A 26247-nucleotide genomic window follows, 5' to 3' on the forward strand; every position below is an offset into this window, starting at 1 on the left:
GCATCTGAGTGGCAAACCACTCCTCCTTGCTAGGTGTGTGAGTGGCAAACTATTTACCCTGTAGGCACAGCCCTGGGCGTGAGGCCACGTGTTGCAGTCCCTGTGCTTGCTCCCAGCTCACTCCTTGATTGGCTGCTGCAAGGACAGTTGGCCAGAAATTGTACTGGTGGCTGCCTGTAATCTGCTTAGCTATTGCCTGAGTATATATAAATGGTAACTGCACAATAAAATTAGACCTGCTTCCTGCTTGGTCTCCGGAGGTCTTGATTAGTGACTCCGCAGCCACAGTCTCCTCTACCCTGTTCCGTGGACCTCCTCGCTGGATGAGAGAGAGCCCACACATGAAATGAAATCATAAAATTTCTCTTCTGTTAAGACAATGTAGAGATAGAGATATTAAAGTTTCCCTGGTCTCTCTTTACTCAAGGAAAAGATAAACTCTCATCTGTGACTTTTGTTCTTTGGCATGATTTTAATCGAAGAAAACTTCTTTGGCAAATCACTTGAGCTCAAACATAGTGTTCAAAAAGCCTATCTAAGAAAGGACAACAGTTTTTGTTTTTATCATGGCCAACCATGATTAGCTATTTTCATTGATAAACTTTGAGATAAATGTGCTTCCTGTAGTTATTTGCCTACATAAATAAATTAATAAACTTCTGTACTTCTTTAGTTGACATTAACATAACTGGGAGTTTGTACACTGATATCTTCAAAGTCTTCTGTCAGAATGTTTTCATCCTAATCCAGATGCCAAAATAACTTCTTCCTCATTTAGAACCATCAGAATTACTTCCTTTGTAACTTGAAAAAGGCACCTGGTTAGGTGGTTCAGTAATTCATGAGAAAACTAGGAATACTTGGTTTACCCAAGGAATTGAGGATGGAAAAGTTTGTTAATCCAAACAAACCCAAATCCATGATTCTCAAAGCAAGCCTGCGAAGCATCTGAAATGACTCAAAGCTTCAGGGTTTCCTTCAGTTTTTATGGGAAAATCAAGCAAAAAGGTTACACTCAGAATTGGAATGCATGAACTGAAATTAGCTTGCATGTTTCCAAGAAGTCTGTCATGTTGCACTCGCTACTGTCACAAAGGTGCACTTAGGAGGTCAGGATCCATGGGCTCTAGTAATTTCCTGATCTTCAGAGGCTGATGTTCCTGACTATTTTGAAATCCTCACAGATTTAGTTTGTTATAAATTGTTTGGTTAATCCCACAGAGTGTAATGAAGCATATTTGAGTAAATGACATTTCTGAACTATAAGCTTCTAATAATTTCATAAGAAAATAACAAATATACATTACAAATGTGATTCATCCACACTTCCCTTTCTGAAACAATGTATCTGTTTCCTCATATAATCACACTGCTATTCCATAATTTCTTCTATATGTCTCTTTATTGTTAACACTAAATTATTTTTCTACATACAATTTAGTCAAGATCAGACAAAGGAACTATATAGTCTTTCCCCCTACATAAATATACCTAATCAGAAGTGCTTGAAACTCAGCTCTAAATTATAGTATAGATGAAAAATAGCACCCAAACAGTATAGCCTATTAAGAATCTTCTGCACATTCTTCCCTGTCCTGGGCAAGAGGTCAAACATTTATGCCAGATGCATTGGTTGTCTTATTCACTCCAAGCTCTCTACCTTCATTGAAGCTTTCTTCTCTTTAATTCCCAAATAATATACATATATATACTATGTGTGAGAAATGGCTCCACTAAAGACATATGTTTTCCTGCTTATAAGTAAAAAAAAGGTTGTAAAGGTAAAAAATAATACAGACACAGAGCTGAATATCCATTTTTGGTATAAAATATCAAATAGTTTTCTCTTCATCTTTTCATGTCTTTGCTAATAGGCTGACATATAGAAAAGAAAACATGACTGCATACTCATGAGGAAAGAAAGGAAGAAGCCAAACCAGAAGCCATTAGCCAAGGTCATTAGGCATTAACCTCAGTAGCTCCATAGTACACATAGTACACAAGGTCATTAGGCATTAACCTCAGTAGCTCCATAGAACACATAGTACACAAGGTCATTAGGCATTAACCTCAGTAGCTCCATAGTACACTGGTCACTCAGTTAATTTCTAACCTATTTTCAGTAAAACAGAGAGCATCTCCAGAGATTGAGATTATGAACTAGGAATATATTCCACACATATCAATCTGGTCTTAATTTATACCATATTTAGGAATAATTAAATTTCCATTGTATAGCTATTTGTGAATATGCATATAGGCATGACACAAATATACATTAAATATTTTATATGCATATGCTTATGTACATATCTAACATAAATATTTGAATAAGAGAGGAGATCAAGTATTTTAATCTTTGCATAAATAACATAAAAGCCAAACCTTTCATGACCTGTATATTTCATCAGAAATTTTGTGTTTTGAAATGACAAAAGCTTAAAATAATCACTGAAGGAGCAGAATAATTGGGGCCATATTTGAGTTTTTTTTAAAAAATAATGACATATACAATTCCTTCTAATGAATGTCATAGATAATGAGTTTGTATTATGTGTATTTTATTTTTAAGGAAATAGTTTATTGTTTATTTTCACTGAAATTAGTTCATGGTGAATATGTATTTTACAGAACAAATTATAATACTGATGCTATTCTTTATAATTATAGTAATGAAAAATAATATAATAAATAAAGCTTTTCCTCTTTATTGAGAGATATGGAAGTCCATTATTTCTACAAGTTGTGAGATTATTTCCTGGAAAGACAAAATGTTTTATTTTTATTCCTAAATCTAACTCTGATCTTCTAGAACACAATTTAGAAGCATACATTGATCATGTTAACTTTAGGAAAAATGTTAGAACTTTAATATACTAAATATTTGTTTTTCAGGTTTATGATTGAACACATGTAAAGTTCCTAGAATTCTGCTTAGATAAACAGCAGCTCAAAGCTACAGGGAACCAATGGGAAAATATGAACCTGTCAAGAAAGTTTTCCCATGATGGGAATGGGTAGATTTCAGACACTCCCCAAAGTTCAGCAGGAAGGGAGAACCATGGAGGAGAAACAACCCACTTCAAGTGTCCCATTACTCTCGGGTCTTGATTCAGATCTTGATGACTATTTCATGATGAAACATTTTTCAAAAGTAAAAACAAAAACAAATACAAACAACTTGCTCAGCTGGACGTTGTTTGTCCTTTCTTTGGCAAGAATCTGCTCTCTGGTGATATCTGATGTAGCACATAGGGAACCAGGAAGTGGTCACTACCCTTCACACACACACGTAAAAAGAGTTGAGCAAAGTAAAACCCAACCATTCACTCAGATCCTTTAGCGGTCAGGGGACAAACCAATGACCCCATGATTGGAGAAATGGACAGACATATAAAAAAAAATCTCCATTTAGAGGAACAGAAACCCTTGGGGAAACCAGTGCTGGGATACAAAACTTCAACTGACTAATTTCTGGAGGCTCAATGTGAACAAATTTGAGCATTTAAAAACTTTTTTTTTTTTTTGTGGGGAAGGGAACAGTTTTTTTGGAGGGTGGCTACCAACTTGGAGATGACTTTCATTTCCAAGAGCCCATAAAGTTTTCACAGTGAGGATCTGAGAAAATTCTCTCATGTTTCCAGTAAGGGAAGGGAAAAAAAACAACATTTTGAAATATGCCCAGAACAGACTGTTCTTCAGAAGTCCTGCCTCAATGGAAACTATAACTGAGCCTTATAGAGTGAGTCTGTATCAGAGCTTACAGGAGGGAAAGTCTTCTCTAATCCTCTTATTGAACCTAGATGGGAAAAAAATTCCCAAAACTCAAGAAGCCCATATGAAAGTCACTGGCTAGGGTCAGACTCCAGCTATAACACTGAGATTGTACAATACATCAACCTCATCCAAACCCTTCCAATGTATTGCTGGAGTTTCTATAGATGAATGCAACTTACAGTACTACCCATTCCAGACCTAATTTAGGGACAATTTTCTAGGAAAAGCCAAAGAAAACAGGGGAGAAGGGAGCTAACCAAGGACACCAATGGCATGTTAGCATCTGAAACGTACAGCTACAGTTAACTGCTAGTGGGAAAAGTATAAAATTTCACACTGATGACCCTATATACCTTGTTTCTTCTATCCAGTACATCATGTCCTACTTTCAACAGAAAGTTACAATGCATACTAAAAGAAAAAAAATGCAGTTTGAACAGGTAAAAAAACAAAACAAAACAAAACAAAACATGAAAACCATACTGAGACATGGAAGAATTTTGAGACAGAACTAAAAACAACTATGACTAAAATACTAAGGCCTCTCATAAAAAACACAAGTAACACACAAGAACAGGTGAATAATGAAATGAGATAAAAACTCTAAGAAAAAAAAATCAAAAGAAAATATAAAAAAATTAAAATTATTGTAACAGAAAATGAAGGATACTTTCAATATATCAGTTGATAGACAGTACATGATTGAAGAAAGGAGGAGGCTAGACATACGTCAATAGAAAGTTTCAAAACTAAAATGCAAAGAGAAAAAGGAATGAGGGAGAGAGAGGCAGACAGGTAACAGAGTACCTAAGAATGGTGGGAAAATTACAAGAGGTATAAATACATGTAATGAAAATGCCCCAAAGAGAAAGAAACAAAAACATTTGAAACATTGACTGAACATTTCTCCAAATTAACGACAGAGACATTATTATGAGCTAAATTGTGTCCCTACCTCTAAATTCATATGTTGAAGACCTAACTCCCAGTAACTTCAGAATTTAATTCTACTTGGTTATAATGCCATTAAAGACACAATTAAAGTTAGAGTGAGGCCCTCATCTAATATGATTGATAATCGGTGTCCTTATAAGAAGGAAAATGACACCAGGTATGCACCTGTTCAGAGGAAAGGATGAAAGGATGCAAGAAGAATCTGGCCTTCTGAAAGCCAAGGAGAAAGAAAACCCCACAAATCGATTGTTCTTGAACTTACAGACTCCAGAAAAATACTAGCTTGCTGTTTATCTGTGAGTCAGTAAATTTCTCTTCACAGTTTGTGATAGTGTTATGGCAGCCTTAGCAAACTAATACACCAAAACCACAGAAACAGAAAACACCAAATAGGACAAATAGTTCAAACATCTACACCAGACATACATACTCCAAATTTGGAAAACAAAAAAGATAAAGAGATAACTTTGAAAGAGCCAAGTGGAAGAGGGATCTTACCTAAAGAGAACAAAGTATACACATTACATTGAACTTCTCAATGGAATTCATGCAAGCCATGAGAAGGGGAGTAATGTTTGTAAACTGTTGAAAGAAAAAAAAAAAAACCTCACCAACCTAGAACTCTATATTCTGTGAAATTATCTTTTAAAAATTGAGAAGAAAAAAAAAATTTTTCTCAGACATTCCAAAATTGAGGGAATTTGTTAAGGGGGTACCTATACTGCAGGAATAAAAGAGAAAATGAAAACAATAAATGATATAGATTGATGAAACTCAGATCTACATAAAGAAAAGACTATTAGAGAAAGAATAAATGAAAGACACATAAAATTTCTTACTTTTTAAAATTCCTTTTAAATTTGCAATGACCAGCTCTATTATTTATCTAATAATATCCAATTTTTATAGATGATATACTAATTTATATTCCCACCAACAGTATATAAGAGTTCCTCCCCATTATCAAAGATTTCAAAATGCATAGTCATAATATGAAAAAAGGGTGGTTTGGAGAAGTGGGGACTTTGTTTCACTGGTGCATATTAATAATACAGAAAGGTGGGTTTCATTGAGGCATACCCATATATACACAAAACATAATTTCACGCCACATTTTCTCCCCGACCTTTCTCTCCTTGCTCCCTTTTGTCCCCTTCCTCTACCCTAATGGTGTCCCTTCTACTTTCACAGTGTCCTGAATTTTTCCTCTTTAGCTTCCAGATAATGAGAGAAAGCACCCTACTTTTCTCTCTGCATCTAACTTAATGAGCTCCATATTACAGTTTCCAATTCTGTAAATTTTCCTTAAAATGACACAATTTAATTCTTTTCTGGCTGAATAAAACTCCTGTGTAAATATATATTCCACATTTTCTTTATCCACTCATCAGTTGATGGACACCCAAGCTGTTTTCATGACTTGGTTGGTGTGAATTATGCTGCGATAAACACGGGTATGCAAGTAATCTCTAAAGTATGCTGACTTAAATTCTTTTGGATAAATACCAAGGAGTGGTATAGCTATATCATATGTAATTCTATCTTTAGCTTTTTGAGGAACTTCCACACTGATTTTTTATAGATGATATACTAATTTACATTCCCATCAACAGTATATAAGAGTTCCTCCCCATCTTCCTCATCAGCATTTGTTGGTATTGGTATTCTTGATGCTTGCCATTCTAACTGGAGTGAGATAAACTCTCAGGGTAGTTTTGTTCTGTATTTCCCTGATAGCTGAAACTTTTCTCATTCTGGAAAAAGAAAAAAAAAAGTGTGTCACATTAGATTGGATAGAGAGAAAGAATGGGAGAGGAGGGGAGGAGTAGGGTGGATAGGAAGGGCAGCAGAATAGAATAGACAATATGATTGATGTATGTACATTCCATGTATGTATTATATGTCAAATTACATTTCTACTGTCATGTATGACTAAAAAAATAAATAAAAATTAAAAAACTTTTCTCATTCGGATCTAACAGATAAAAGGTTTTTTTTTCAAAAATGATAAGAGCAAAAATGTATTTAGTGATGGTTGCCTAAATGAAAAAAATGACAACAGTCATAAGGGGCAGGAGGGAGAAACTAGGAGTACTCTGTTATGAAGTACTCGTGTTACAGGTGAAGTATAGTGTATTATTTAGAAATAGGCTGGGATTAGTTTTATAAGTATACTGTAAAATCCAGAGAGACCTTAAAGAATTCAAAAGAAGCATAAATAATACACTAGGAGAAAAGGGAAATAGAATCATAGGAAGTGTCCATTTAAAAATCAGAATAGGCAGAATAAAAAGGGTAGGAGTAAAGAGAGAGAGTCAAAGTCAAAAGGAAACTAATGTAAAATAGTTACAAATATTAATACAAATACACTTTTGGGGTAATCCATTAGAGACTAATACAAATTTATTAGTAATAACTTTTAATGCGAATGGTCCATACACAGAAGTTAAAACACAGAAAGTGTCAGAGGGGACATAAAACAAGACCAACAACATTTTATCTACAAGAAACACATTTTAAATATAAAGACACGGGTGAAAAGCAAAGGAAGGGAGAAAGGTTGTGTTCACAGCAATAAAAATAAACCTTGAGCAGATGAATTAATTTCAGACAAAGCATACTTCAGAAAAATTAAAGTTTTCAGGGATAAACAGGAGAATTATGTAGGAAAAGGTGTTAATTCTCCACAGAATCCTTTAATGTGTATGCCTTTGCTAGTCAGCTTTTATGGCTGTGACCAAAATACCTGACAAGAACAATTTAGAGTAGGAAAATTTTTTGTGTGTGTGCTCACAGATTTACAAGTTTAGTCCATGGTCCAACCATCCCAGTGCTGTGGACCCGACGGGAGGCAGAATGTTATGGTGGAAGGGCGTAGCTGGGAAATCTTCTCAGCTCATGGCAGTTGGGAAGCAGAGAGAGAAAAAAAAAGTGCTAGGGAAAACACATAAACCTCACAGATGCACCTGCAGTGACCTACTCCTCCATCCATGCCCACCACTCAGTCAGTCCATTCAAATTATTATTCCATTAAAGGATTAATCCACTGATTAGATTATGGCTCTCCTAATCTAATTGTTTCACTATGGAACATTTCTGCATTATAACACACATAAGTTTTCTGGGACACCTCAACATCCAAACCATAACTACACCCAACAACATACTTAGACAAAAGCTGACAATCTATAAGGAGAAAGAGATGAATAACTACTGTCATTGGAGATGTCAACATACATATATCTGTTGTTGACAGATCCAGCAAGCAGAAAAATCAGCCAGGACAGAGTTGAACTGAGTAGTACTATTAGTCATCCGGAACTAATCAACATTTGTAGAACATTTAATGAAACAATAGCAGAATGCAATTATCTTCCCAAGTTCCCAAGACATACACAAAGATAGGTCATATTCTGGATCATAAAACACATCTTAAAATGCAAAATAATGGAAATCATCAAAGTATGACTGTGGACTATAAGAGAATTAAACTAGAAATAAATGACAGAAAGTTAACTGGAAATTTGCCAAATACTTATAGATTAAACAACACACTTCTAAACAACATATGGGTCAAAGAAGCAGTCTCAAAAGAAATTGAAAAGTGTTTGGAGCTTAAAAAAAATGAAAATAAAATTTACCCAAATTTGTGAACATAGTAAAAGCTGTGCTTAGCCTTGAATACATATGTCAGAAAACAGATCTAAAATTGGTAATCTAACTTTCTACTTCAGGACTCATGATCAAATGGACATTAAAAGAATAATAAAAGGAGTATGATAAACAACTCTAGCCCACAAATTTGCTATCTTAGATGAAATAAACCAATTTATCCTAGGGGAAAGACACAATCTACTAAAAGTCACAAAAGAGAAATAGATAGTCTAAATAGGTATATAACTGTTAAAGAAATTGAATCAACAATCAACAACTTAACAAAGGTAGACAGCACTAAGCTCATCTGGCTTTCCTGGTGAATTCTACTAAATATTTAAGGATGAAATGATACTCTGTGCAATCTCCTAGAAAATATAATCAGAAGGAACATTTCCTAATGCAGTAATATCCTAATACAAAAATAATGAAAAGACATTACAAGAAAGGAAAACTAAAGATCAATATCATGAACATAGATGTAAAAATCACCAAAAATTAGCATATAACATACAAAATATACATAATATTATACTTACATAATTATACATAATAACCAAGTAAATACTTATTCCAGGTATGCCAGGCCAGTTGACAATTTGAAAGTCAATTAATGTAACCCATCACATCAACCAGCTAAAGATAACTTATATGATCATATTAATAAACGCAGAGAAGGCATTTGGCAAAATCTAGCATTCAGCCAGTCTGATAAAACCTCTCATCAGACTAGGAATACAGAAGAATTTCCTTAGTTTGATAAAGAAAAGTGTTATGATTTAGATATAAGGTGTCCCTCCAAAGTTTCTGTGTTAATGGAGGAATGTTCAGATGTAACATGATTAGATTTTGTGAGCTATAACCTAATCAGTCTATCACAGTTTGAATGACTGGGTGGTAACTGTAGGCAGGAGAAGTGTGGCTAGAGGAGCTGATTCTCTGGGGGCATGTCATGGAAGGGTACATCTTCCCTGTGGCCTCTTCCCCCTATCTTCCTGACTCCACTTTGAGCTGAGCAGCTGCCCTCCCCTGGGCCCTTTCCCCATGATGTGCCACTTCACCTTGAGCCTAGAGCAATGAAGTTGGCCATCTGTGGATTCAGCCCTCTGAAACTGTGAGCCCCAAGTAAACTTTTTCCTCCTCTAATATTTTGGTCATAATGATGGAAAATGGACTAAAATGAACATTTTCAAAATGTCTACAGCTAGTATCAGAGGAATTTGATGTTTTCTCACTAAGATAGGAAGAATGTAAGGATGCCATATCTCACCACTACTATTCAACACTGTACTAAAATCCTAGGTAACAGAAGATAAGAAAAATAAATGAAAGGTCTTTAGAATGAGAAGGAAGAAAGAAAACTGTCTTTGTTAAGAAAAAAACCCATTTATTAATATTGTATTTCTCAATATAAACATTTATTTATATTGTATTTCTCAATATAAACACCAGAAAAACTCTAGAACTTGATTACATCAAGGTGGTAAAGGACGTTAAGTCAATGTTTTTTTCTATATAGTGACATGAAAAATTGAAATGTAAAAATTAAAAACACAGAACTAATTTACATGAGCATAAAAATGTTTAGACAAATTCTAAAATAAGTATGATATAATAATAAAAATATAAAACTCTGATGCAAGAATTCAAAGATCTAAATAAATAGACATACTAAATATATAAATAGGAAAATGAAATATTGTTAAAATGTCAGTTTTTTGTAGCATAATCTGTAGATTATATGCAGCACCAACAAAAATCCAAGCAAGATATTTTATAGGTATTAATGATCTGATTCCAATGTTTAAATGGAAAATAAAAGGCCCAGAAGAAAAAGTACAAAGTTGGAGAATTGACACTGAACAAATTCAAGACTTACTGTTAATCTAAAATAATCAATATAGTGTGCTATTGGCAAAAGAAGAGAAAAATTAGACAAACCATTGGAACAGAATAGAAATATTAGAAATAGATCCACACAAGGTAGCAAAAAACATTCAATGATAAGAAGATGGCACTTTTAAAAACTGATGTTGAAAAACTGCAGAGACACAGCAAAAAAGTGACAAAGGCTCAGATTGTACAACTTTCATAAATTACAATGAATTATATATAGGTCCAAAAGTCAAAATGTAAAACTATAAAAGACCTGGAACTAGATATTCTCCAACTAGATAGGAGAAAATCTAGGCAACCTTGGGTTTGGTGATGACTTCTGGATACAACACTAAAAGCACCATCTATGATAGAAAAATTGTAAACTGAAGTTCATTAAAATTTAATACTTCCACTTTATGAAACAGACCATCCATGAAAGACAAGCTGTAGACTGGGAAAAATATTTGCAAAACATATCTGGTAAATGTCTGGTTTTCTTAAGTTATAAAAAACTTTTAGAATTCAACAAGAAAACAACTACCACCCAGTTAAAAGTGTGCAAAATGTCTCAACAGAAATCTCACCAAAGAAGTTACACTTGGTAAATATTCATATGAAAAGATGTTCAACATAATGTTACCAAGAAATTGCAAATTAAGTGAATGAGATAACACATCTATTAGAATGGCTAATACTATAAGTATTTAAAACACTAAATGTGATGAACATGTGGAGCAATAGGAGCTCTCATTCGTGGCTGATGGGAATGCAAAATGGTACAACTACTTTGAAGACTTTTCATTGTTTTCTGTAAAGCTAACCACACTTTTCCATGCAATCCACTCTCCTAGGTGTTTTCTCAAATGAGTTGAAAACTTAGGTCCTCAAAGAGACCTATTAATGAATGTTTATGGAAGCTTCCTTCATCATTGCCATATGCAGAGTCAATCTACATGTATTTCAAAGTATGACTGGATAAACTATGGTCCATTCATACCAGTGGAATATTATCCCATGGTAAGAAAGCAACAGACTCTCTGACTATGCAAAGACATGGAGGGATTAAAAGGCATATTTTTTCAAAGAAAGAAGCCAGTCTGGAAAGGCTCTATACTGTATGATTCCAACTATATGACACACTGGGAAAGGTGAAATTATGGACCAAGTTAAAAAAACATACAACAACAACAAAAAAACAGTGGTTACCAGAAGTTGAGGTGGGTGTAGGGAAGCATAAGTAGAACAGAGGACTTTTAAGACAGTGAAATTCTTCTGTGTGAGACTATAATGGTAGATAAATGTTACCATACACTTGTGAAAGCTCCTAGGATGTACAACACAAAGACTGAATTCTAATGTGAATTATGGGCTTCAGTTAATAATTCATGTATCAATATTGACTCATTAATTATAATAAATGTACCATACTAATGTAAGATGTTATGTATAGGGAAAAGTATGGTTGGTATTGAGGTGGTATATATGAACTCTGTATAGTCTGCTCAATTTTTCTATAAACCTTAAACTTCTTTAAAAATGAAGTCGATTAGGTTTAAAAATCTGCTCCCTGGAACATGATTTTAGAAACCATGAACAGCTGGCAAAAATAGATATTAAAAGCCAAAGATAAAAACTTGGAAAGTTCTATAGAGGACCATAATATAGGACTGTAAAGGCTTCAATGAAATTCCTAAAATAAGTAACTGTGTAAATCAAGTGCCAATGGGAATCAAATAATAATCAGTTTTTGTTCATGCCAGAAATAAATATAAAATCACTGCTCTGGTTTTGGTCAAGAAATAAATAATATCCACTTTTAAAAAAATGATTTTTTAAAAATTTTCTCCACATGGTGAATTCTCAGTTTTCCAATATTACAGTTCATAGGAGTACTACTATATATAATTACTGTGGTTATCCAACTAGAATACTGTGCTTTTGATAGCCTCATTGCCATCTATGAAAAACTATATTAACTCTCAATATCCTTAAGTAGTGCTCAGTCCTATCTAGTTTTGTAGGTCCCTGAGCATCTCTCTCTTATAGGTCTGAAAACCTCCACAAAAATCCTGGAGAAAAGAAAGGCCTTTGGCTGAATATTTACTAAGATACAGATCATTACTCTTCAAGATAATGCAAAGTTCTGAACAATTTTCATGGTTGGAAGGTCTTTATACTGAGAAAAAAAATGCTACTTTCTGCAATTGTCATGTGTTGGTTTCAGTAAACACACCAGGAAATTCCACCACAGACCTTCCATTCTAAATATGCCTCCCACACCCTCCTGGGTAAATATTTCTAGGTCCTTCCAATTGTCTTCATTCATCTGGTTTTCACACTTTGGTTACCTAAGAACCAAATGTGACATCAGTTGCACTTTCACTCGGAGCAGGACAGACACTTCAGGTACAAAGTTTTAAGGTGTAATCAAGATAAACAATATTTGAAAAAATATAGTTTAAAAAAACTTATGATGAATAAAATGTCAAAATTTTAAATACATAGAGGGTTGGGGTTTGGTTAGGATAAGTGAGGTGAATCAAACAATAGAGGGGCTCTTATCTTTACAGGTAATTTAATCTCTCGGGGTTTAAATTCTATTCTGACATTAACTATTCAAGCCAGTCTAAAGATGTTGTTAGATGTGTGTTCAATTCCAGGACACTCAATGAGCAACATGCGTGTCCAGAGATACCAGTGACAAAAAAACCCTGTCTCTAGCTTCCGCTTCAGTTAGCTACCATTGATACTATCTCTAACTCTCACCAAAATTCTCTTGAGCTGTCTTGTGCCTTGGCCTCTGGCCCTCAATAGAAGTTTGTGCCACATCGTTCTTTGAGTTCTTAAAAAACGTTTTACTGGTGCACAATAATTATATGTAATAGTGGAATTCATTGTGACATATTTGTACATACATGTTTACATAATTGAGTCAATTTCATTCTCCAGTACCTCCTTTTGCTCTTTCTTCCTAAGTTCCTTCATCCCCTCCCTTGCCTTACTGGTCTCCCTTCTATTTTCATGAGATCCCTTTTTCCTGTTTTTTCTCTCTACCTTCCCCATGTGAGAAAAAAATATACATACAACCTCTTTGACTTTCTGAGTCTGGCTTATTTTGCTTAACATGATGTTCTCTAGTTCCAACCATTTCACTGTAAATGATATAATTTATTTCTTCTTGATGGCTGAATAAGCCCCCACTAGGTACATATACCACATTTTATTTATCTCTTAATCTGTTGAGGGACACCTAGGCTGCTCCCATACCTTGGTTATTGTGAATTGTGCTGCTATAAACATGGGTATACATGTATCACTTAATATGCTGACTTTAATTCTTTTGGATAAATACTAAAGAGTGATATGGCTGGATCATATTTTAGTTCCATTCCTAGTCTTTTGAGGACATTTAATTTCATACTGATTACTACAGTGGTTGTACTAATTTACAATCCCACTAACGGTGTGCCAGGGTTCCTTTTTCCTGCATCCTCACCAGCATTTATCATTTTTCTTCTTGAGGACTGCCATTCTAACTGGAGTGAGATGAAATGTCAGTGTAGTTTTGATTTGTATTTCCCTGATTGCTAAAGACGTTGAGTATTTTTTTTTTTGTATATTTTTTTGTGTGCTATATGCAAATATACCTGGGGAATTCCATTTTGGAATAAATTTTTTTGTACTTGTGTGAAAAATATCAGATATCTTATCGAATCTGATTTTCAACAGTATTCTTAGTCTTCTTCCTCCCCTAGTGCTAAGGATCAAATCTACCTTACCTAGCACATGGTAAGTGTTTTACCATTGAACTACACCCCAGCACCAACTTGATTTCAAAAAGTGGGGTTCGTAGAAATGTAGACCCTGTATATTGATTCATCTTATCTTAGTCATAATAAATACATTCTGTTTCTCTATAAGACCAAGGTAACCATGGAAAAGTATTTTTCCTTATAAACTGATGTATAGAGGTTTTATGTTCTGCAGAACCTACACAGTAAATTCAAATCAGTGATAGAAAAATAAGTTGTAATGCTAATATAGTGAGATAAATTGTTTTTTTAACCCTGTTTTATGCAATAAAAGTCTCTTTGCTCAAAAGTTGTCTTAGAAATTGCAGTCGAAGTAGTCACCATGCATTGTACTTGCACCAGCCTAAGTACATCATGGTTTCAATATCATCTTAAAAGAAGGGTGCAGCTTTTATAACAGTGTATTTTAAACAAATGGAAGTAGGACTTTACATGTTGGATAACTCAAATTGCTGCTATAATTCATTTGCACCTAAAAAAGAAAAATCACAGAAGATGAAACAGCATTGCTTGAAGGAGAGTTACAGTATCTGAATCATCCTCAATTCTGTCTCTTCATCGTCCCCACCCTGCCACATAAACATATTGAATATTTTTTTCTTTGCTTGTATATAATTCAAACAAGCTACATACAAACAAAACTACATTTGGTGGGTAAACAAATACAATAATTAAAGACTATGTCTGCAGTTAGTTAACAAGCAGGCATTTTAGATTTTAGGAAAAAGTTTAGAAGATGAATACCTCTGAAGTGGGCATCAATAAATTAGTGTGAAGCTGAATGACATTAATCATGTTGGATGACCCACTTTGAGGGATTTTCTATAAATGATGTGCTGTGTAGGCCGTGACATTTCCTCAGGCTTACCATGGAAACATCAATCTACGTGAAGTCATAAAACATGAGCTTTAATTGTGATCGAGGTAACACATTTATGAAAACCACAAAATATGGATAGAGAAGCACTGAGAATAAGCAGAGGCAGTGTTAATTTTGATTTATTGAGTATGTGAGAAGAACAATGCCAAGTTTACTGAGGCATACTAGCTTGAATTATTCCATCAGCATTAGAAAGTCAACATCGTGCACTGAGGAATAGCATTGTAGTGCATGCAGCAGGTTCCTACTGCATGAAGAAACTGGCATTTCCACTACTGGAAAGGAATCATCTAGTCTCTTTAATATTAAATTTTAGATTTTTTCTGTGAGATATGTTAGTTTGACTCCTTTAACTAGCAACTGACCACTCTTGGATGAACCATTAAATTACGTTTTGGGCAATGTTAAAAGTGAAGGACAGCTCCATTGGTCCTCCATGGCTTTTCCTAGGCTTTTTCTTCCAAAGACATTGCTCCGGCAGCAGTATCAAAGAAAGCCAAGTTGCTGTGAAAGCTCTCACTGCCTTTGCATATCATGTTAGACTCTTTCCCTCAAAGGCTTTTCTTGCCTCTATGCCTGACAAAGCCCCTTCTCCTTTAAAATTCAGATGAAATGTTTCCAGTTCTTGTATGAAACCATCCCAAAACCATCCCACTTCCCACAAGTAAAGTCAACTTCTCCTTCTTTTAAATTTCCACATTAGTTGCTCATAACACTGCTGTATTCCCTTGGCACTCAATGGTGACTTCTTTTCAGCTTTCTCTTCTAGCCTATGAGCTACCCAATGCTACAGAAGAAGTCAGTCACCTTTGTTATTCTAGCACCTACTGCAGCAATTGGCATAGGAATAATTCTCCATAAGTATTTGTAGAAATGACACTAAAAAAATCCAATCTTGTTTTTGAAAACTGTTGCTTTTAGGAAGATGTAAGAGAGTGAATACTTAGTAGTATTCATTTTTAGTACTTAACTTTTTTCTTGTGTTTAATTGAAATCATGGTTGTTATATCAAATTTGTGCTAAATTCACTGAATGTGATTTATTAGGATTAAAATTGTGATTGACTTTATTTTGCTTGCAATTGGCCTCTTCATATTTAATAAACCCTTTTGTTTATAGAATTATAAGATGGCTTTCCAGGTGCAGTGGCATATGCTTATAATGCCAGCAGCTTGGGAGGCTGAGGCAGGAGAACTGTGAGTTCAAAGCTGGCCTCAAAAAAAAGAGAGACGCTAAGCAACTCCGTGAGGCTCTGTCTCTAAATAAAATATAAAAATAGGGCTGGGGATATGGCTCAGTAGTTGAATGCCTCTGAGTTCAATCCCTGGTAACAACAACAACTAAATGCCTCCTGTATTAGTCAGAAAAGTAGAGTCTAGAGAAGTCAAAGAACTTGCCAAAAACCATACAGTAAACTGGAAGATCTGAAATAGAGCTCTTGCTCTTTAAGATCTTTTGTTGCTCTTTCTAATAATCCAGGGTACCATGAAAAAATAATAATAACCTTTTTAAACTTGTTTATAACTGTTTAATCGATTTAGAATTTTCTCTACAGTTGCAAAGAGCAGTATAACATGGAAAAAGTTACCACTAGGTTTGATGACTTTCCAAACAAGACCATTGGTAAATTTAATGTTAGAGATATTAATCCCCAACTAAGAATTATGGTTTCCCTTTCATGCAATAAAATGCAAGTACACATTAATCCAGACATACTGACAATCAATAATAAAATGATGAGATATTGCACTAACCATAGTCTGTATTTTCTGGCTCCCAACAATTTGATGGCCAAAAATAGGGTGTCTGTGGAACAAAGAGAAGTGAAAGTCAGGTTAGACAAATAAAAATTTGGTGTGTTTCTGATTTATTAGCTGTATTCATCGTCAACAATTATCTAGAACAGTTTGTTAATATGTTTTATAACTCAGAACAATTTCCAAGAGAGACATTGTAAGATTTTGCATCTGCATTTATTTTCTGACCAATGGCTCAACCTTTAAATATATGCTGTACCAGCAGGCATTTAAATGCTATACACTGCTGCAATTCTAGCCAATGGACATAAAAGTTCTGATTGCAACATTTAAACAAAAAAGTTTTCATCCACAGGGAGGACTGAAAGTAGAGTATTATACTTAGCAAGACTTGTGATGAAAATTGTCTAAAAATAACCAATTGTTTTCTATCTATCATGTATCTCAACATTGCCTTTGATGGATCCAAAAAGCTCAATTGACAAAAATCTTCCCCTGAGGTCTGGCAATCATGTTCCTGGCTCTATTAATTATATAATGCAGATCTCAATGCTATCCAACTAGATTGAAACAGCGTTTTACTTTCACTCTTCAAATATTCCTTTCATAAGGACATTTATTGCTCTAAAGTTTTAAACTAAACAAGCCAGAGATCATTATCAAAATAATAATGTCTTATTTGACTGATGTGATGAACAATAGGCAGAATTCTGATTCTGTAAAATTCTAGGAACTGATTGACTAAATTATAAAGACAATGTTTGATCAAGAAAAACTATTATTATCACTAACATTAACATTTTATATTTTTTAAAAGAACTCTTTATCCTGGCTCACTGCTCCTACACATCATAAGAAGGCATGATGACCACTTGTCTGCTTCTCTCACCCTATTTCCTGGAATGATGATGCCTCAGGACTGAATAGAACAGTGATTACAGACATCAGCTTTGTGGAGTTCACTGCACTTATTAATTAAGTATGTTGACAAGCCATGCACAGTGAGCACATTTTGGGAAATCTCTGATTATCTGACCATTCTATCTGTAAAAGAATGATTCTCTAGAAAGAATAGTTGAGGAGAACTGTTTGATTTTCTGGGAGAGGAAGTCTTTGCAAACTGAATGAGAACACCAGGGGATTTTGACTTAAACTCTACTCTTTCTTGGGAATTACTACAGTATAATTTTTTTAAAAAAAGCTAATAGTAGTTTTGTGCAGGTATGAATGAAATCACATCTGGGATTTAGAAGAAAAAAAGTGAACCACAAAATAAAGGGGCTATTAAGACTTATATGAAACATGCTCATCACCCCCAATTCCACTTGCCTCTGTGGGAAGTAGAGTTCCGAAAGATTTGATTTCTTAAAAAAAATTGGATCAGTATTCTAGGAGAGCATCATAGAAAAATAAACTAACTAAAAGCATGCTTTCATTTAGGATGCTGGCTTTTGAGATATTTCATATGAAGTGCGTTAATCTTTTTATATTTCATTGTGTGTGTGTGTGTATGTGTGTGTGTGTATGCACATGTCCATGCATACAAATCTAACTAAATGTAAAATATCTATCCTAGTCAGACTGGTCAGACATACATTTTTCCCCTCAAAATGAAAGGAATGTTTTCATCTATTCTTAACTCTATTGTCATTTACTTTATTGAAAATTTCATTGCTGTGAAAATAAAAGATAAAGAATTTTGTCTTGTGATATTACATGGAAATGTCACAAAGCCAATATTTATAACACTGGAGGATTTTTCCTAGGAAAAACAATGTTATGATTTCTACTGATGGATAGTATTTGAGAAAAATAAGACCTTTTAGGTCATTGAAATTTAAAAACCTATTTTCATAGTACTACTACACTTTAGGAAATTTTAATGCAAGAGTGTGTTTTTCACTGTTGGTTTCCTTATCTATCAAAAACTCATCTAATATTGTTCAGTCATTGCTTAACTGTGGCACATCCACTAAAGGTGATGAGAGTTATAACAGAGACCTGCCTGGAGAATCATGTCAGATCTCAGTTCCCATTAGCAAATAGAGGATGATTAGATAATTGTAAGTTTACATCTGATTAAAACATGCACTGAAAATTTGAGACAAATATACTGTGGCATGCCAATGAAATTAAAAGAGTTTTGTTTCTCTTGAACTTATGCCCTAGAAGCTCTTTGGATTTTAAGTGATGGTTGCACTATCCATCATTCACTGGATGAATAGCAAACATGGCATCCTAACGTTTTCCATTTTAATTCATGAATTTTAAAATCCTTTTGAGGACCTGAATTTCAATTCAATGTAATAAAGACCTTCCTGTTGCTTGGAACCAACATAAAAAGGAAAGTGAATACTTTGACCAATAATGTGTTTTCTATTATTAGAGCTCTCCAAATATAGATTGATTAATGCCTTGATAGATATTACAAGAACAATTCAATTAACCCTGAGTTTCTGGTTTTGATTTTTTAAAATTTTGGTTTTAGGATTCTATGCTTCATTAATCATTTATAAATAGTATCTATAAATAGTAAATAGTATCTATCATATTTAGATACTACTACAGATGTGTATGTACATATATATATATATATATATATATATATATATATATATATATATACACACACATATTTCATATATTCATCAGTCCGTTGAATGTTATAACCCTATACTATACCTTGTAGTCATTAAATTAATATGCTGTTTGCACCTATTCTGTTGCTATATTTGAAAAATTCTTTAAAATATCTTTTTTTCCTGAATGTACATGGTGCCTTCCAAGCTTTGCTCATTTTTGACTCATGAGCATGACTAAGACCTTTAAACCTTGTCTGCCTACTAATTTCAGTCTGGAATGACAACAGTAGAGATAAAAATCTCATGTTATCGCTAATTCAACCCATCATCACTAATGTTGGGTTCTGTCTGACCTAGTTTGTTTCATAGAAAATTCTTGAATTAGATAATTCTCAAGGGATAGAATATATTCTGTTTTCCCTATAGATAGTTTTTTTGACATATAGATAATTTTACCATTAATACTGATTTTGAAGATGAATAAAAAGTTTTAACTTTTGCAAACATAAACCAAAGTTTATTTCCAATTTGTATATGAAAATTCTATATAACAATAAGATCATTTGGGAAATGTTTAATTCTGCAATAGAAAGAGACTTTTAAAAATCAAGAAGTAATAGTCACATATAAGCAATGTATGTGCTAATCAATAATATTTCCTATGTATTAAAATGTAAACCCATAAGACCACAAGTTACCTTAACAATAGGTTGTTTTAAGCTACCATTAAAGTTTAGCCATATAAAAACTATTATTTTACAACTATTATTTTTGTAATTTAAATTTTTAAATTACAAAAAATTGCTGCTATAAAGTGCTCGACTATTAAGATTAGTATGAGAGTTTCAGGAGATTGCTTTCCAGCAATTAATGCAAAAACACTCTATGCTTATTTGCATTGAGATAAAATAGTCTTAAAGAAATAGCAGTGAGGGCTGGGGATGTGGCTCAAGCAGTAGCGCGCTCGCCTGGCAGTGCAGCCCGGGTTCGATCCTCAGCACCACATACAAACAAAGATGTTGTGTCTGCCGAAAACTAAAAAATAAATATTAAAATCTCTCTCTCTCTCTCTCTCTCTCTCTAAAAAAAAAAAGAAATAGCAGTGAGAGAGTTTTAGGAAGCCAATGATCTTTGAAAATAATTTTTAAAATTTTTTTTAGTTGTAAATGGACATGATACCTTTATTTTATTTATTTATTTTATGTGGTGCTGAGGATCAAACCCAATATCTCACACATGTTAGGCAAACACTCTACCACTGAGCTACAACTCCAGCCCAGATACTTGAAAATAATTTTTAAGCATATTTGCTCTTTTTTCTCTGTTTTTCCAAACAAGGTTTAGCCAATCAAATTGCTATTCTTCAATTTTTCAGACAAAGAGCATCTAATAATTTTCAAAACAAGTGGGGAAAATGTTGCAATCTCTAAAAGTTGAACAATCAGGAGAACTCTTCAGAAAATAACCTCAGCCAATAAGCTAGAGAGTGAACTCTGGCATTGTATACACTTTAATTTTATAGGCTGGAATCTACTCATCAGTTATGAATTAACCATTATTTCTAATGAAATACAGAGTACACCTGTGTTATGTCATTGTGAACCAAGTGTCGGCTGCATGCATAATCATGGAAATGAGTCTTCAACCATTTCTCAAAAGAATAACTGTGTCTGTGTCATTTGGAACTGAGCCAGAGTGACTCACCAGTTTGCACATTATCTAAGGTATCTTCCTGTCTTGGGTGGAGTTTATGCAAGTTAGTCTTCACAGACTTGTAAAAAATCTCAGACATGAACAAGTCCTGTGCTTGTATAAATAGTTAAATTCTATCTGGGAGCTTAAAGCATTCCCTTAAGAGCTTACTTGGACTGAAAGGTAGTTCTGGATCGCAGGCAGTGGCCAGGGTATGATAAATTTAGTTTCATTTCTCAGCTTGGTCCCTACTAGTTAGATGCATTGCAGGAACAAAATCTTCCAGGATTCCATTAAGTAATTTTGTAATTTTCCTTAAGTTTACATTAAAATATGACTTCAATCATTACATAGTTTCACTTTCACAAATTATCTGGACTAAGCATTTTCCCATCTTCTCTGTTTTTTATGTCTTAACTTTAGTTTCTGAAAAGCCTAAGTCAAGGAAAAATAAGGCATAGTTCTCAAAAGTTCTGTTTAAGAAAAAAAGAGTAACAAACAAAATGCCAGGTTCTAGTTTAAAGTAAAAGAACGTTTTCAGGGGCTGGGGATGTGGCTCAAGCGGTAGCTGCGCTCGCCTGGCATGCGTGAGACCCAGGATCGATCTTCAGCACCGCATACAAACAAAGATGTTGTGTCCGCCGGAAACTAAAAAAAAAATAAATATTAAGATTCTCTCTCTCTCAAAAAAAAAAAAAAAAAAAGAAGAACATTTTCATTTCAACTTACTTGAAACCGGTAAAAGGTGCCATCATCCTTGAGCGTGAGTACATGATCTGAGATTGGAAAGAAGTATCCATGGGCAGCCATTAATGTTCCCAAATGGAGCGCCTCCACTGTTTTAGGAAAGCAACACAAAACAAGAACACATAAAACTTTGAAAAACTTTTTTTTTTAATCATTCATTCCGAAGTGTGTAACATTTTGTTTGCTTCTCCTTGAGCACATTTGTGCATTCAAATTCTTGGCATCTGGAAGCTGGCTTTGTTTGAACTTATTTTTCAGTTCTTTCACACAGGATACTAACTTGGTTCTGATTTCTATTAGTGAGTGATTATACAGTAACCAGCCTCATTCCATGACTACCCATTCAGGGAAAAATAAAGTTATGGAACAATGACACAAGAGATTTCTTCTGAGTCTTTGGAATCTAGCTTCTTCATAGAAGGTATGTGTGTTAATATTCTCCCACAAACAATTCTATTTGGCATTTATATAGTAATTTATACTTTTAAATGTTTCTACTTGCATCACTCCCCTGCTTATTTAATAGATATCTAATGCTATCACCAGTTTCTCTAATGACAGGGTTCACTATTACTTGATGCTAAAAGGTAATGTTAAGGCATCTAAGACCATTTATGCTGCACTACTAAGGCAATAGAGTTCTTGGATTGCCCAGTATAGCTTCCACTATTCTATCCTAGATATGGACTTAGGAAGACAGTTATTTGACAATTTCAGAACATAATGCTGTAATACAGATGTTTTATATAGATGAACCATTTTTCCAACAAAAGGGTTAATAACATTTGGTCAATAGAGTTATTGTTGCATTTAAGCAGGGACAACATATTTGTATTTGTTAGCTTGAGATCTAGAAAATATGGAATTGTGAAAAATAGTTTTCTAGTACAAAATTATATATATATAATTATATATATATATAAATATATATATAAGTAAATATATATATAAATATATATATATATATATATATATATACAGAAAATACCAAATTTAGAATCATTTATTTACATATGTTTATATACAATTTATTTATAGATTTGTTTTTGTTTCTTATATAATAGCTAAAATGATTTTATTTAAAATGGGAACTGAACCCACAGACATTCCCTCTCTCCTTCCCTGTTACATTTATATTGGTTAATAATTAATTAACTTAAATTTTTATCTGTCATTAGATATTGTGGTGCTCCTTGTAATGGGTGTATAACACATTGCAAACATTTTAATTGACAGCTTCTTCTACCTCCATCCTTTTAATGCCTTGTTCCTGATGATAATAAAGAATAACTATTTAATCTTTCTCTTTGCTATATCCCTGGAAGATTGTTATTAAATGACCCCCTCTTCTTCTCTACACCCCCAATTAAATACCTTCTTGCATAGAATGTTCTTTTCCACAAACAGACACATATCTATATCTATATATAATTGCTATATCCTTTCAATCTAAAGTCAAAGTCTTTTCAAAGCATGTGCTGCTTTCTCCAGCATACCTACATACTTATTAAAACTCTGGAGCTAGTGTGATGTTGTAGGAAGAGCAAAACAATTGGAGATCCCAATGTCTCTTGTTATTTAAATTTCCTGTGCCTTCCCCACCTATTAATAAAGGTAATAAACACATCTTGCCATATTGGCATGAAAAATACATAAGAACATATGTAATAAAGTTGAAAAATGCCTTGTATGCCATAGTAATCAAATGTATTGTAGCTATTGTGTTTCATTATTTATACACTCACTAATTTTTATAATTTTTTAAATTCCAAAGTAATTTAAGGCAATCCACTTCCAGAAATTGCCCTCTTCTAAGATGACTAAGAGAAGCTGACAGTTCCAAATGCTATTTATTTCTACATTCACCTCATTTTTTAAATATCCATACAATTAAAATGGTAAGAGTCTCTATAAGGGCAGCTGGGCCATAACAATAGACAGGTGCTTACAGCTTTGGTCAAGTTATGAATTCCTAGACTACCCTGTCAAGGAAGGGCAAAGCAACATATAACATCCGTTGTAGGATTTCAAATTCAGGTGGCTCACTTGTCTTATTAAAGTCATATTTGTGAATTTAGTCCCAGAGTCTGTGGCCTTGGAAAATAGTCTTAGCATACTTTCCAAAAAGAAATTAAGTTATGACACATAAGGAAGGTTGCAGAGTACAGATAAAAGAAAGGGAAACTCAGTTGCCTAGAAACACTGTCAAGAGTTTCTGAAGTCTAACTATAGGGAAAAATGGGACTTAAAGATAAAACACAGAAACAGCAGAACAAGTTTGGTGTTAAAGTGTTAATGAGAATCAGAAAAATATAATGAAAGTAAATATAAGAAGGCTTCAGAAAAGAAAATGACAAGCTAATGAGCATCAGAATGTTCTTAGCACCCTGCTTCTCCTTAGATACTAACTCTGTTACAGATCAGACATTCGTAGGGACAAGGTTTATGCTTGTAGTTCTTCTTCATGTAGCAGTGCCATTAAGGCCTATTAGTAGGACTTAATAAATCCTTGGTGACTGAAAAGATAAAGAGTGAGTGAGCTAGTAATTTATGCCTCCTTTTTGAGGTAAATATTCAATTTTATTTGATTACATATTATCATTTTATTTTCCTTCTAATAAATACACATGATCTACAATTTTATGATTAAGGTGATTGGTTTTGATAATTTGGCAACATGCCTTGTATTCAGTAGAGTTATATTGGTGAGGGTCTATATATAAGATTAAACTTTAGTTTCAACATGAGTCATACATACTTCATATGTGGAGGGAAAGTCAAACCACTTGACATAGTATTTAAGAAGACTCATCTTTAACAAGGCTTATAAAATTATTCCAAGGTCTTTGGGAAAATAGAAACCTAGAGAGACTGAGATTACAGGGAGCATGGGGCTCCATAGTACAAACTTCAGAAAACCTGGGCTCCAGGGCAGAATAAATGACTTGGTAGAAAATCAGGAAGTTGGGGCAAATTTTCTGTTTTGTTTAAGACTATACACTTGGCAGTTTGTCAACAGAAAAAAATAGCTATTGAATAAATATTACTGAATGAAAGATTAAGTATATTTATGTATAAATTGCCCACCAAGAATACAAAAAACAGTGCTGTATGAAAAAATGCCAATCTAATTATTTTGTGTTGTGATTATGAACAGCTTGCAGAACTCTTCTGAGATAATATAGATGTTCATATTGTCTTTTCAGAATACTTTCATAGGCTTTTGAAATGGGACCATTGTAGCACTGTACTTATTTTGTGATAGGAAAAGTTAACGATGATATTAATAGCATAAATGATACTAAGATCTGAGAGTGGCTTCGAGTCATATTCTCATGATTGACTTGTTTATTGTCAGTGATAAACATGGAGACACAATATCCTGTGATCTAACTATTCCTAAATTTCAGCATCATCTTAATTTAATAAGAACCTTGGAGATGACTGACAGTCTTGGAACAAAGTATTGAAAGATTTTAATGAGTAATCCATTGAGATGGCCCTCCCAACAAAGGTATACCAGATGGCTCAGCAACATTATTCTTCCCAGCAAAATAATCACTAATTAATCTTCTTCTACATGTGTTATTTGCCTTGCCCACACAGCTAAAGTTCAACAACAAACCTACAAAGAAACTCCAGTTTATTTTTTGTTTGGATATTCAACACATAAGCATAATGAGAAATAAAAATTCATCTTAAAAGAACAGTTACTATGTAAATAGCCTTGTACAACTTTGCGAAGCTCTGTGCATTCATAGCATTATTTCACCTCAAACCCTGAAGCAACAGAATTATCAACAAACTTTAAAAGCAAAGAGAATTCTATATAGCATAACTTTCTTTGACTACAACTACTTCAAAATGTTAATGAAGAGCACATTATAAAATAGGTTTGAGTACTTCAGTGTAAAGCGCTCTATATTTATTAATAATTTAAAAAATAAGTACTGTTTTTCTTATCTAGAGACTCAACTTTTAGTAGCTTCAGCCCCTCCCAAACATAACTCATAATTCTGAAGTGATAAAAATACTTCCAAGTCAAGAAAATAATAATCAAAAATAGTTCTCACTAAATCCTAAATTGCTATTCCTGACATATGCTATTTGCTTTTATTTTATGTGAATGGACCTAAAAATATGATTGTTTTATTTCCAACACACAACATAAATGTAATTAGTGTATATGGAGAATTATTTTAGAAGAAAATCTAAAGAGAAAAAAATGACAGTGGTTGATATGATATTAAGGAAATAAAAATACTAAAAAGTAGACAAACGTGAATTGCTTAATAGTAAAATAACAGGCATTCATCAGGATGATTCTGAGTCATAAAGGAAAGATTCTTTTGGACTTACTTTTTTGTTTAAGAAAGTCATTTCAGAAATCCTTCAAAATATTATCATTTTTTTCTTTTTTTAGAATTGGCATTTGAAAAGGTATGATTAGTCATGTGGAAAACTCACATATGAGGAACATTTAATTCTGTAACAAAACCAAATAAAAATGGACT

General features: G+C 33.6%; 1 protein-coding gene across 4 annotated transcripts in view; it reads right to left on the minus strand.

Moving 5' to 3' along the window:
* The window catches only part of Rgs7 (regulator of G protein signaling 7), a 490322-nt gene that overhangs the window by 101244 nt on the left and 362831 nt on the right, over positions 1–26247 (minus strand). For all 4 annotated transcript variants that reach the window (XM_046432465.2, XM_058575197.1, XM_046432467.2 and 1 more), the window contains exons 5-6: positions 21716–21822; positions 16710–16761 (exon numbers count right to left, since the gene is read on the minus strand). In XM_046432465.2, the coding sequence (XP_046288421.1) occupies positions 16710–16761; positions 21716–21822 (159 nt within the window). The remainder of the gene's footprint in view (positions 1–16709; positions 16762–21715; positions 21823–26247) is intronic.

Source organism: Marmota monax, unplaced genomic scaffold (assembly GCF_021218885.2).
Source record: "Marmota monax isolate L192 unplaced genomic scaffold, Marmota_monax_Labrador192_F-V1.1 WCK01_AAM20220418_F8-fsc00090, whole genome shotgun sequence".
Classification (NCBI taxonomy): Eukaryota; Metazoa; Chordata; class Mammalia; order Rodentia; family Sciuridae; genus Marmota; species Marmota monax.